The sequence below is a fragment of the Juglans regia genome, chromosome 11 (genome assembly GCF_001411555.2).
Source record: "Juglans regia cultivar Chandler chromosome 11, Walnut 2.0, whole genome shotgun sequence".
Lineage (NCBI taxonomy): Eukaryota > Viridiplantae > Streptophyta > Magnoliopsida > Fagales > Juglandaceae > Juglans > Juglans regia.
Window position 1 is genome coordinate 9,877,898 of NC_049911.1, and position 13,191 is coordinate 9,891,088.

At 36.1% G+C, this 13,191-nt stretch overlaps 1 protein-coding gene across 3 annotated transcripts; it reads right to left on the reverse strand.

Annotated features, from left to right (window-relative positions):
- Positions 1–5,512: 5,512 nt before the first annotated feature.
- Positions 5,513–8,672, reverse strand: LOC108997648 (F-box protein At4g35930). Of its 3 annotated transcripts, none has more exons than XM_018974010.2 (6): positions 8,591–8,672; positions 8,348–8,397; positions 7,712–8,168; positions 6,361–6,435; positions 6,161–6,270; positions 5,513–6,045 (listed from the first exon to the last, which is right to left on the reverse strand). In XM_018974010.2, the coding sequence occupies exons 3-6, from the start codon at positions 8,069–8,071 to the stop codon at positions 5,784–5,786; spliced, it is 807 nt and encodes a 268-aa protein (XP_018829555.1). In that variant the 5' UTR covers positions 8,072–8,168; positions 8,348–8,397; positions 8,591–8,672; the 3' UTR covers positions 5,513–5,783. The 3 variants fall into 3 exon arrangements, with proteins under 3 accessions (XP_018829555.1, XP_018829553.1, XP_018829554.1); XM_018974008.2 differs by having other exon boundaries at positions 8,348–8,456; XM_018974009.2 differs by having other exon boundaries at positions 8,348–8,672.
- Positions 8,673–13,191: the final 4,519 nt, after the last annotated feature.

Consider the following 13,191-nt stretch of genomic DNA (forward strand, 5'->3'; position numbering starts at 1 on the left):
ATATCTGTTTGGGAGACTGATGGTTCATGTGTTATTTTTGAGAATATTATGTATTTTGGCAGGAAAAACAGCTTTTATATATCTGTTTGGGAGACTGATGGTTCATGTGTTATTTTAGAGAATATTATGTATTTTGGCAGAAAAACAGCTTTTATATATCTGTTATTTGAGAGACTATGATGTATAATGCCCTATTTTGAGTGCTGCTATGTATTTTTATTTTTTTTTCCGTAGGAAAGTATGAAAATATATGGGATTCATTAATGTTATTTGTTCCAGCCATGCATACATGTTATTTATTCCAGCCATGCATATATTGTTATTTTGGAAACTTTGAAAATTGTTTACATTAGACAAGGATGATACTTGTTTGTGTGAACTTTGAGTAAGCCTGTGAATAAATAAGGATCATACTTGAAAAAATACTACATGGGATTCATTAATACAACCAAGTACTATTAACATAAGTTAATCCAAACTTGTTCAAAATACATTTATAGTCAAAGCCAACCAAAAATTATTACAATTGATAACACCCAATAAGTACATAATAATATACGTGCATATCTATTCTCTACGCGCTGCTTTTCAATTTTCTCCTCTTGCTTGTAAAGGACACACTCTCTCTCAACTAGTTTATCTTTCCTTTTCTGAACTTCATACTCGCGCAGCAATAAATCGTCCTCCCTTTTTCGAGCTAAATTCTCTCTTGTGCGAATTTTCTCCTCTACTAGAGCAACTATATCTGCCCATATAAAGAATTGACAATTTGCTTCTCCCTGCATGTTTATGTGTCAATTCCGCAAACGTTAAATATGACAAAGAGAAAAAGTAACACAAAATTATGATAAAAAATATGATTTACCGTGTTATACTTCGGACATGCGTAAAATTTCCTTCCAGGATTTTTGCTAGTATGGGAGGTCTTTAATGGAGCTTTCAAGCCACACCAACAAGTTGGTGCTTCCATTTGCAACTCATCATCAATGCATGATGATTGACTCGAGGCCATAAGTGATCTAAATGGAACATTGAGCATATTCAAATAATAATATGGACGGCTGAGTTTAGGCCTACTACACAACAGGAATAATAATAATAATAATAATAATACTATAAAATTGTGAGTGCCACTGTTCATAGTTCGTTGTTTACATAGTTCGTTGTTTACCCTCCTAATTCAAAGTAATAGTTAAAATCTCATATACATAAATGGGGTCCTATTCATGTCATGTTATGCTGACGTTTCTTAGGTAAATTTCCTTGTTATACATTAGTATATTTTATCATTTTGTACATCTTTGCAAGTAAATCCTCCTGGAATGGAGTTCCACCATATTGGTCGACTAATGTGGTGATATGACTCAGAATGAAGAGGGAGAGGGAGAAAGATAAGACTCAGACATGAAGTAGACAAACCATTTGACAACTCCAGCAGCCTTTGCTGTGTCTCTCCCCTAATTTATTGCTAAACTTGAGAGAAGAGAGATGTTTAGGCTTTAGGGGAGTGGATTGTGTCCACTTCAAAGTCTTCATTTATGATGTACATTATTTCTGTAAAGAGTTAAGACTCAAATTACATCTAGCGTTACAAACAGTACAAAAACCCTGTTATTTAGTGAGTTACTATACCAAGATATAAGGCCATTGGTCAAGGCCTGCCCAAACAAACAGTACCAAAAATGCAGCAGAAAACTTGATCACATTCTCGGCAATTACCCAAACTTACTACAAGGAAAACCCCTCTCGCGGCTAACTACAGATGCTCTCTATCTATATATATATTTGTCTATTTCTCTCAAAAGATTGTAAGCAACTTTGGTTCAAAAGTCCAGCACCAAACAAATCTGTGTCGATCTATCAAAGCTGTCCCATAATAGAATAATGGTCTGGTCTTTTGTAACACCAAACAGCTGGGTCAGACCAACACCAATCAGATCACTTTTTACATCTTAAGTCAAATCATTTTACTACAAAAATTACAAATAATTTCATTATTATTTACAAAATTCTCACCTAAGCATCCCTATTTACAACAGTTCAAAACAGCAGTTGTTTGAAGATTGTGACAATGGAAATTAAAACAGCAGCAGTTCAAAACAGCAGTTCAAAGCATCCCTATTTACAAAATTCTCACCTAAGCTCTAGCAGAATTTCTTTCACATCATGCTCTAGCAGAATTTCGTCTCCTTTTCCATGGAAATTAAAAGAATAGCTATTGATCATTTATTAAACTGAACAATTAGCCCTATGTACATAAATAACTCAATTACCTATGATAATATGAGTTAATCATATCTAAAAGTTTATACTTCAATAATCAAACCACATCCAAAAGCATAAAATTCAATAACATGAGTTACCCATAAAATTTATTGTTTCGGCATCATTGGGTAGCAAGCAAGGCATACAGTAAAACATGAAATTACTACTTTCATTCCCATTCGGATAGAATGACCTTACCGTCGTGGAGTGGAAGATGCGCACCAGATGAAAACGAAGTTCCTTTCTCGACTGTTTAGGGTTTCTTTCGACTGGCGAAAAAGGGAGGGGGGAGATTGGGAGTTGGAGAACCTGCAAAATGTGAACAAAGGAAAAAAGGTCAGAACCTGCAAAATGTTGAGAAAGGAACTACTTCGGTTCCCTTCAAAATGTTGAGAAACCAACACTGCGATTTTGGTGGGTGCGGGTCGAGAAATCGCCTATGGATTGCGATTTTGGTGGGTTACGGACAGAGGGAAGTGAGGGAGACAGGGAGGGAACTCTATGAAGGGACGAAGGCTTGGTGGGTGCGGCTCGTTTCGTGGGTGCGGCTCGTTTCACACAGAGAAGCTGAGGGAAGCTGAGGGTGACGGTGACGAAGGCTTGGTGGGTGCGGTCAAAGAGAGCACGATTTCACAGAGAGGGAAGTGAGGGAAACTGAGAGAGACGGGAGGAATGAAGGACGATCCTGCTTCATCTGGGTTCGGAAGTGTAGGAAGTGTAAAACCGTGACGTGGCGACTAGACCAGGTTCGCCACGTCACGGTGTGTGGTGTTGGTTTGTTAAACCGGCTTAGGGATAGATTTATTGTTTTCAAAATGGTGTTATTTGTTCTTTGGTACTTTATTGGAAGTCGTATTAGAAATGGGTGATAAATTAGTTTCTTGTTTGGGATGCACTAGAAAAATTGGTTATGGTTTGATTCATTTAAATATGTTGTAATCAAACTTACGATGATTGTGAGTGTCCTTTCGATCGTGTTTTAAAATTTTATCATGGGACTTAAATGACTTAGATATTACGATCACAACCCATTTATGCTTCAGTCTTCTACGCCTTTTTTTTTTCTTGACGTTTCCATCTATATATAGTTCATATATATATATATATATATATATATAGATAGTTCATATTAATTTACTTTTCCATCTACATATAGTTCATATATATAAATATATATATATTAGCTGTCTTTGGAAGGAAACTTCGTTGGAATGGATCATTTCTTTGGACAAGTTTGATAGTTTAATGTTGGGTCCCACAACCCCATCAACACGTACATCTGATGTATGTAAGTGCTTAAGAAACCACCCACGAATAATGACAATTGAATTACTATTCTTTAAATAAAATTATTCTTTACGTGACATATATTATTTTCCCTACAAAATCCTCAAACTTTTGGAGAATGGAGCCTCATAAAATAGAATGATTCTATTTGAAGGCCTTTATTACGGGTGAATTCAGTCTAATCTGGTTGATCCATAGGAGATTTTTGAGACTGGATTGAACCCCTTCAATTTAAGATTTTTCAACTCTAGACAGGACCGAATTCACATATGGACCAGACCAGACCATTGACTATCGGTCCGGTTGGTCAGTTTGGTCCAACCCAATACCAAATGGTCCAGTTTTTTGACATTCGGCCCAACTAACATTGCCAATCAAGTTTTGGCCCAAATCCCATTTTCAGCTTAAATTATTATTAACATACAAAAAATAGAAAAATAAAACTTGAAAATTATGCAATATGCCAATAACATTCAAACTCTAAATAAAATAAAAATATATATAAAGGGAGAAAAATATAAGTAAAAATTATCCATATTCATCCAAAAAAGGTTACCAATCATCACATATCATCTCAACATCTAAATATCATTCAAATGTAAACACTTTTTAATTTCAAATTTTTTATTTTTTCATCTAATCATTACAGTTTTTTTAAAATTCTAAACAAAACATAAAAAAAATTCAATTTTTTCAAATTCTAAAATAAAAATTATATTAAAAAATTATATTTTAACAATATTTTAATTTTATAATATTTTTATTCAATATTTTTTTTTTCTCATTTTTCAAAATTTTATAATATATTTTAACTCATCTGTATAACCAAACGAGTAAGTAGAACCATCGCTGCGGGGCAATTTCACGCTTTTCAAGCTGCGTCAATGGTTGGAGATTTTGCTTTGACTCAAAACAGCTATTGCAGTTCATCAAATTCAGAGCATTCAGTTTGAACAAGAGGTGGAATCCAATTCTTAAATTAGGGGTTGAAAATGTGATGCTAACGAGGGAGAACAATTCATCGTATCTCCGTCTTTGAATTGAGTTCGAAGTTTTCACCTCTGTTGCTCTTATACCGATATCTACTCCATTTTAAAAAAATTATAATGATAAGATGAGATGAAATGAGATAGTTTTGTATATCCAAACTGGACCTAAAACTCATAACGACAACAAGCACCTAACATAATCACTGTCATCACAAATAAACATAACATAGTAAAATTTTATAAAAGAAAATTCTATTTATAGTCTTGTATGAAGAACTGCGTATGCAGTCTTATTAATGAATGATAATAAAAGAAAAAAATCATTATTTTAAAAATGATATTATTATAATTTTAATTTTTTTAAAATATCATTATATGAACTTACATGAACAATTCTCATTCAGGAACTGTACGTAAACTAACTTTTTAACAAATGCAAGCACCCATTCAAACCCAATTAAATTTTTTAACAATGGGCCAAAACCCATTCAAACCAAAGGCAAAATAGACTATAGAATGTGTTTGATTGTTGAACTCAACTCAACTCATCTTAACTTATCTCAAACTAATCATTAATCGAATTCACTATTGTTTCAACTTAACATAAAAAGTTAAACTCGTTTGAATTTACTTCATATATTTCAACTTAAAAAATTAAACTCATCTCAATAGAACTCACAAAACACTATCATTCACAACTCAACTCATCTCAACATCTAAACACAACCTAAAACATCGTGAAAATGGATAAGACTTAAGAGCAAGGCATACGGGATTGTGATTTTGTACCCAGCAGGAGTGAATAATTATGGCATAGCCCCAAAATCCTCAAAACGAGAACAACATGCAAAAATGTAGACATTATGAGCATAGCCTTGAATTGATCAGAACAGATCACTCAAATTCCATACCGTTTTGGCAAAGAATACAATGGAACATTAGATGCTTCCCACGTAGATGATAGTAGGAAATGTTTCTGCTAAGAAGAAACAACTAGGCATTCTTTCAAATATATATATATATAGGAAATATACAAGTAATCAGTTTGAAATATGTTATTCCCACAACCATCAACCGAATTTTTTAACCCTAACAGCAACCTCAAGTTTCATATGACCTAAAACTGCCCCCAGCAAAGCTACAAAATTGCATATTCCCTAGCCTAACTATGACCATCTATAGAGAACAGAAACAAAACTATACACAGCGAAACATGAGGCAAGAAAAAGCCTGGAAAATAAATCAACGGAGTTTATTCTGAGCAACAGCCTGGCATAACTCATCCTCATAGAATAGAACTCGATTAGAAGCCAAAGATTTGCATAGTGGCTTCGGTAAAGCAGATGGCACAATGCATCTTGAAGGAAAAGCAGATTCTGGGAATAGAACAGCTGCAACCTGCCGCATCTCAGAGAATTTGAGCCGAGAAGGTGGTCGTGGGCCATGCCTTGGTGCTTTTGGGGTATGTGGGCTCGGCATCCAAATACCCTTCCCATCTCCCTTGCTGCAAAAGGTCATTTGAAAGGATAAATGAAGAGGAGAAAAATACAAACATTAAAAAATTAAACATAGATAGCAAAAAGAAAAAGAGGGCATAACTTTAAGTTTAAGCTAACAACCTAACAAAAGGCCAGTGTTCAGTTGGTCTTGGGGTCATTGTTCTTAACAGCTCCTGTCGTGAGCGATCTGGAGTTGTGTAATTAAAGTGGAATTGCCTTGCAAGCACAACCTGCCACATCATTATAAACAGCACCATTAATTGTCAACTCAAAATCACAACTGCTACGCAAACATGCCAGAGGGAGAGTGATGAACTTACAGCTCTTCTAATTCTTTGAGAAACATGAAAAACAGCCCTCAATTGGTCGTGGTGCAAGTGGCAAAGTATTTTAACCTCAAATTCATGAAACAAACAAGAATTAGTAATATAAGACATACCAATAAAAAATTCATAATGAAAAAAAATCACAGCAAAAAAATAAAAAGGTGTGGATGGGTGTCCCGTGCACCACCATACTACAAACTTCATATACATACCCTACAAACAAGATATAAAAGGTGTCATGTACACACGTGAAAATAAAGGTCTAGTCATATGCTTAGAAATGATAAAAAGCAAAAAAGAATAGTTACAGATAAGGCAGTCAAAACAAGAACATTATATATATATATATATATATATTTATAGATATATATATATATTTCTTTTGATGTCAAAGAACCTCTCCAAGGCAGAGCCCTTCAAACCCATCCCTACAGAATAAACCTCAGTCCCGTATCCCGCACCCTCAGAAATTTCTATACACGGAATTGATTAAATCAATAACTGTTCACCAAGAAGCGTGGCCCCAAAAAAATGTTTGCAATCATAAAGTGTTGAATTTTAGACTTTGAAGGAAGTGATACCCCAAGACCAAGATCTTCACTACTTGGGCAAACCACTTGGGGTTAACAAAATATTATATATTTTGAATTAAAAAAGTTAATAATAAATTGTGTATTGTTAAAACTAGAAAGCAAAGAACTTTGGGAGTTTCTAGGGACTAAATCAGGATATTTTCTATGAATTAAAATCAAATCAACAGTCTTAACAATTCTGTTTTTAACATTCACTCAGTGAGAGTATGCCAATAAACAGGGAAAGCTTCCTAAAGCCACAATTAAGAGAGCCAAAGAATGCATTATACAGAATATAAATGCAATTTCAGCAAAATATATAGACATGTCCACAAACATAGGCTCTGCTCAACCCAGAAGAAATCAATAAACTACCAATGATACAGAGATATGATTCTGAAACAAGAACACTTGCATATAACTTTCACCTTAGAACAAGTTCTAGGGAAAAGGTTCACTTAAAACCCCCACCTGCCATCATTATACTCATATAATCAATATAGCTCATTTTAGAGGTTCAATGTTACAGTCGTATAGCCTTCAACCATGCTAGTGTTAATGTATAAGCCCCTGCCCCGAACTGATATGTTAACTAAGAATAGCGCTCTATAAGGTGCCAACAACCAAAAATAATAGACGGTTGTACTTGTACTACTTAACATGGAACTTATATCTCACTGCCTCAATTCCTAAAGATCTAAGGAAAGGTTATTCAAAAATACACAATTATAAGGAAACAAGTGAGTCCTAACTATCGGATATGTCAAGAATACCAGCAAATCCATTGGTAGAGACTCTAGCCGGGAGTCCGAATCGCAATCCTCAATACGGGGCGTCTTTGGAGTTCCCATGAAACTGTTCTGTTTAACCAAATTCACAGGCGACAACATCAAAGGGCTTCTATCAATAACCCCATTATCTTCAAGCAACAGATCATTGTCCGACTTCTTTGCCTCCAAAACAGCGACCCTTTTCTTCCCAAGATCAGTACAAGACCTGGCAGCCGTGGCGACCTTGCTGTACCGAAGCTGAGCAAGCGTACCTGGCTTCAGATACTTGTTGCTTGAATTCCGCAACCGCTTTTTCCGTTTGGAATTCTTTGATTCCCTTTCTTTTGGAGATACTTTACCCATTTTTCCCCTTATTTGTTGTTCTCTGAAAAGTGTTAATTTCTTGGTTTCTGCCAAAAATCTTCCATCTGAATTGAATCAACCACTAATTAAATCAAACCTGCAAAAATAAAATTTCAAGAAATGCCTTCAAGATATGAAAGAAAATTGCTTGTACAACAAAAATGCCAGAAATATGGCAAAGACATTAAAAATAGCCAAAAAAACCTAATATCTGAATCAACAGGAAAAAATGATAAGCTTATAAACACGCACGCACACAAGCACGACGGTACTTACACAATAATTATAGACTGAAAAATCTCCTCGGCGACCTTCAATGAATTCCTCTGGTTACAGAGGAGATTTCGGTTAAAATCAGATGTACCGCAGACGGCATGGAATCAAGCTACGAAATCGAAAAAATAAATCGGATCTTGTAAATTAAAGCTCGTCCGAGATCGGAACGAGAGAGAACACAGACAAAACCAAGAAACTCGATCAATGAATGGAACAAAGTGAGAAAATCAGATAAATACGAACCTCGGAGCAGCACAGGTTTCAAAGTGAAACCCTAGAAACTCGCTGAGAAAATTGAGGAGAGAGAGAGAGGGAAAAGAGACATAGGGTCCGCTAGGGCTTTGTGCCCTTTATTTAAAACACACGAATTTTCCCGCCAAAATTACAAAAAACCGTGGAAAGTTGATATGACGTGGCGATCTAGGATTCGCTGACATTCTAGTGGACCAGTCGATTCCTTGGTGCTCATGTCGATGCGTCAGAGTGGACGGCCTAGATTGCTTATTCTCTTAAGAACCGGACGGTCTAGATTGCATAGCTGGGTATAGAAATTAGATTTGGTTTCCTTATTTATCTGCTTTCTTTAATTTTTAAAAATCGTTTTAAAACGAGAGGGAAATCGAAAAATAATGGACGGATTTGAGAGGGAAACCAGAAAAATTATACGACGAAAATACCCCGGATATATTAAGGATTAGACGATTATACCCTAGGCTGTCACACAAGCTGAACGGAGTTGGAGAGCGGCGGCCTGGGCTGCTCCCCGCCCCGGCGCGCCTCAGGGAATTGGCATGCATTGGTTGAATGCACGCGCCTATTAATCACGCGTGGACTTTTAATGCTCTCAGCTATCGTGAATGACAATGTGTGACCATCAATTATTAGGAGTCATGCTTTTTTCCCTTACTTATAATTAGATAATTAATTTTGATAAATTAATCTTAAATAAGAGAGAGATTTTCTATTTATCAATTTTAGGAATATACGATGAGTGTTTGAATATGACTCATGCACTATTCATCTATGTAAAGGTTTTGAATAAAGCTAAATGCAGTTGATTTGGGAACTCTATACACACAAATCCACCTAATATTTTGAAAAAAAAAAATGAAACAATTCGTTTTGAGTAAAGAGAGAAGTTGCATTTTGGGGTGCCCGGCAAGAAGGGTTGCGCGGGATTTAATAAAAACTCAAAAATCTCATATGCAACCACTTGTATACATAAATAAACCTCAGCCTTTAACCTCAATCCACCTCTTCAATCTTTGGTCCTAAACAAGTTGAGTCACCGCCACCATAGCCACCATCAAGCATGCCGCCACCGAGTGGCATATCTCCACCATCACAACCCTGATACATCTTAGCAATGCAGAACCGCATATCCCCTCTAGCTCATTCAGCTTGTCCTCGAGCTCGCCCACCTCTGCCAACTAGTTCTTATCCAGTTACTCCAATGCCTCGTTCACTGCCTTCTCAATCTTCTCATTGTCTATTGGGTCCAACTTGCTCGCTATCTTCTCGTCTCGTAGCGTGTTCCTCATGTAACATGTTTTACACGTAGTTCTCCAGTGCATTCTTTATGTCCACCTTTTTCTTCACCTCCTCATCCTCCGCGTCAGAGTATTGCCACCCGATGAGACTCAAGGCGCTATAAATTGTGTTCTTCGAGGTCATGGCCACCTGGTTCTTTGCTGCATCGTTGACCAATCTCTCGAAGGAAGAATATTAAAAAAAATAAACTTATAGGACACCAGGTTCATCACTACATCCAAAAACCCCATTTACCCTTAAAATATATGATTCGGAAGGAGAGGATAAAATAAATAAATAAGCTAGTCTCCAACCAAAACCAACCATCCTTGGATATGTTAAAAACGACCACGATCCTTATATGTGTGCCTCGATTTTCTTGTGCAAAAAGGGTTTAGAAAATAACTAAGTGCAACTAAAACAGGGAGAAAATGCTAGTACCTCTCTCTCTCTCTATAATATTAAAAAATACATTCTAACAATATTTTATTCAATTTTTATCTCATCTCATCTCATCTGTGATAACAAACGAGACAAGTTCCTTGAATAACATTCTCAGCCAATGCAACTCTGCAATTACTATTGCCATAGATATGTACTCTACTTCTATGTTAGATCTAGATACAACAGGTTGCTTCTTAGCTTGCCAGGAAATTAAGTTAGGACCAAGGAATACCCCATAACCACTTGTAGACCTATGATCAATAGGGTCACCAGCCCAATCAGAATCACAATATGCTTGAAGTTGTATAGGTTCTGCTATGAAGTATAAGTCATAGTCTGAAGTCTCATTCAGGCATCTCAATACTCTTTTTGCTGCTTTGAAATGAGTTGTAGTAGGAGAGCAAAGAAATTTACATAATTGATTTACTAAGTAAGAAATGTCAAGTCTAGTGAGAGAACAATATTGCAGTGCTCTAACTTTGTGTTTGTAGATTGTTGGATATGGTAAAGGATCACCATTAAACTTGGACAATTTTCTCCCTGATACACAAGGTGCTGAGTATGGCTTGGCACTTACCATGTCAACACGATCTAGTAGATCAACAATATACTTAGCTTGACTGAGATGAATCCCTGTGTTATCTCTGCAAACATGTATTCCTAAGAAATAGGAAATTTCTCCAAGATCCTTGAGTCTAAACTCAGTTTGTAGACTGCAAATGAGTGTATCTAGGCTAGATAAATGTGTGCTAGGTATGATAATATCATCCACACAAAATCAACACAAATATGTGCACAGATGACTTATGAAGATAAAATAGTGAAGTGTTAACCAATGAACCTGTGAATCCCAGATTAAGTAAAGCTTGAGTGAGCCTATGAAGCCAAGCCCATGGTGATTATTTTAGGCCATAGAGTGCCTTCTGAAGTTTACACACATAGGTTGGATGTTAAGGGTCAAAAACCCATAGGCTGCTCCATATAAACCTCATTAGTTAGGTGTCCATGCAAAAATGCATTGGACACATCTAACTGCTTAATAGGCCACTGGAATGTAACTGTAAGGCTGAGTAGCAGTCGTATGGTTGCTGGTTTAATAATAAGACTGAATGTTTCAGATAAATAAGTGCCATCTCTCTACTCAAACCCTTTGGCTACCAATCTAGCCTTGTACTTCTCAATAGAACCATCTGGCCTTTGTATTAGCTTACAGACCCATTTATTTATGATAACATTCATGTTGGATGGCCTGGGACAAAGGGACCAAGTACCATTAATCAGCAATGCTTTGTACTCACATTCCATAGTAGCAAGTCATTTGGGATCTGAGGTTGCTTGAAAGAATGAAGTAGGCTCTCGAAGAAGTGAGCTTACTACCAATGCTTTGAGAGGGTGTTTGGTAGACTTTGCTTAATGATATAATTGAAAATCTGGAAAGGACTTAGGCTTAAAAGTACCGACCATTGATCTGGTGACTATATGCGGTGATGAGGGTTGAGCTAAGAAGATAGGACTTGTCTCAAGAATGGAAGGAGCAAGTGTAGTTATACCTGTCTCAAGAGTATGAGAGATAAAGGAGATACGACTCAAGTTTTCTGGTTTGGAAGTTGTCTGTAGAGGTGTAGAAGAACCAGGATGAACATGTTGAGGTGCACTGGTGAGATTTGAATTAGAATAGTCTATAAGACTGGAGGATTGATATGAGTGAATAGGCATGGAGTTAGAAAAATAAAATTGAGAAGAATCCAAAAAAATACATTTTTGTGAGAATGGTTTTGCTATAAAGTCTGTAAGGTGGATCCATCCTGTGCAGGAAACAATTTTTCATCAAATACCACATGCTTTGATACATAGATTCTATTATTGGATAAATCAAGGCATTTATAGCTCTTTTGATTTGGACTGTACCCTACAAAGACACACTGCTTACTACGAAATTGGAGCTTGTGTTTAGTGTGGGACTTCAAGAGAAGGTAACATGCACATTCAAAGACCTTTAAAAAAGTATAGTCAGGTTCTTTATTGTAAAGTTTGGTGTAGGGAGTGTCATGTTAGAGCACATGTGTGGGTAACCTGTTGATTAGGAAAATAATAGTTTGAAAGGCATCAAGCCAGTATTTGGAAGGCAAATGTGATTAAGCCAACAGTGCAAGAATTTTAGTAATATGTATTTGCTTGTACTCAGCAATCTTATTTTGTTGGGATGTATGAGGGCAAATGACTCTATGATGAATCACATTATTAGCAAGGTATTTGACAAATAATTTAGAATTGTACTCTCCACCTCCATCCCTTTGAAACTATTTTATTTTGGTGGAGAGTTGATTTTCAATTATGCACTTAAACTGAACAAAAGTAGAGAAAAATTCTTATTTATGTTTGAGGGGAATGAGCCAAGAATAACGAGTGAAATCATCCACTATTATTGTATAATATTTGCTACCATTTATTAATAAAATAGGAGAAGTCCAAATATCACTATGGACAATCTCTAAGGGAGCAGTAGTTACATAACTTGAGGACTTAAAGGGAAGCTATTTATTCTTTCCTAGCTTACATGGGACACAGATGAATTGACTGGACTCAAGTTTAGACATTGAGAATTGCTGATTTTTTAGTACATGCTGCAACACAGATTAGTGAGGATGACCTAATCGATTGTGCCAAACTGAGGTAGTGGTCTTGATGCAAGCCATAGCCATAGGTGATCTTGTCTTGATGTCTAATTGTTTCAGCTTCACAGGATAGTGTCCATCCTCACTAGGCCCCTGCAGCAAAATCTTCCCTATAGTTTTGTCCTTCACAACAAAAATTTTATCTGTTAGTTTAAACCAACAATGATTATCTCTACAAAAACGATTTATAGAGAA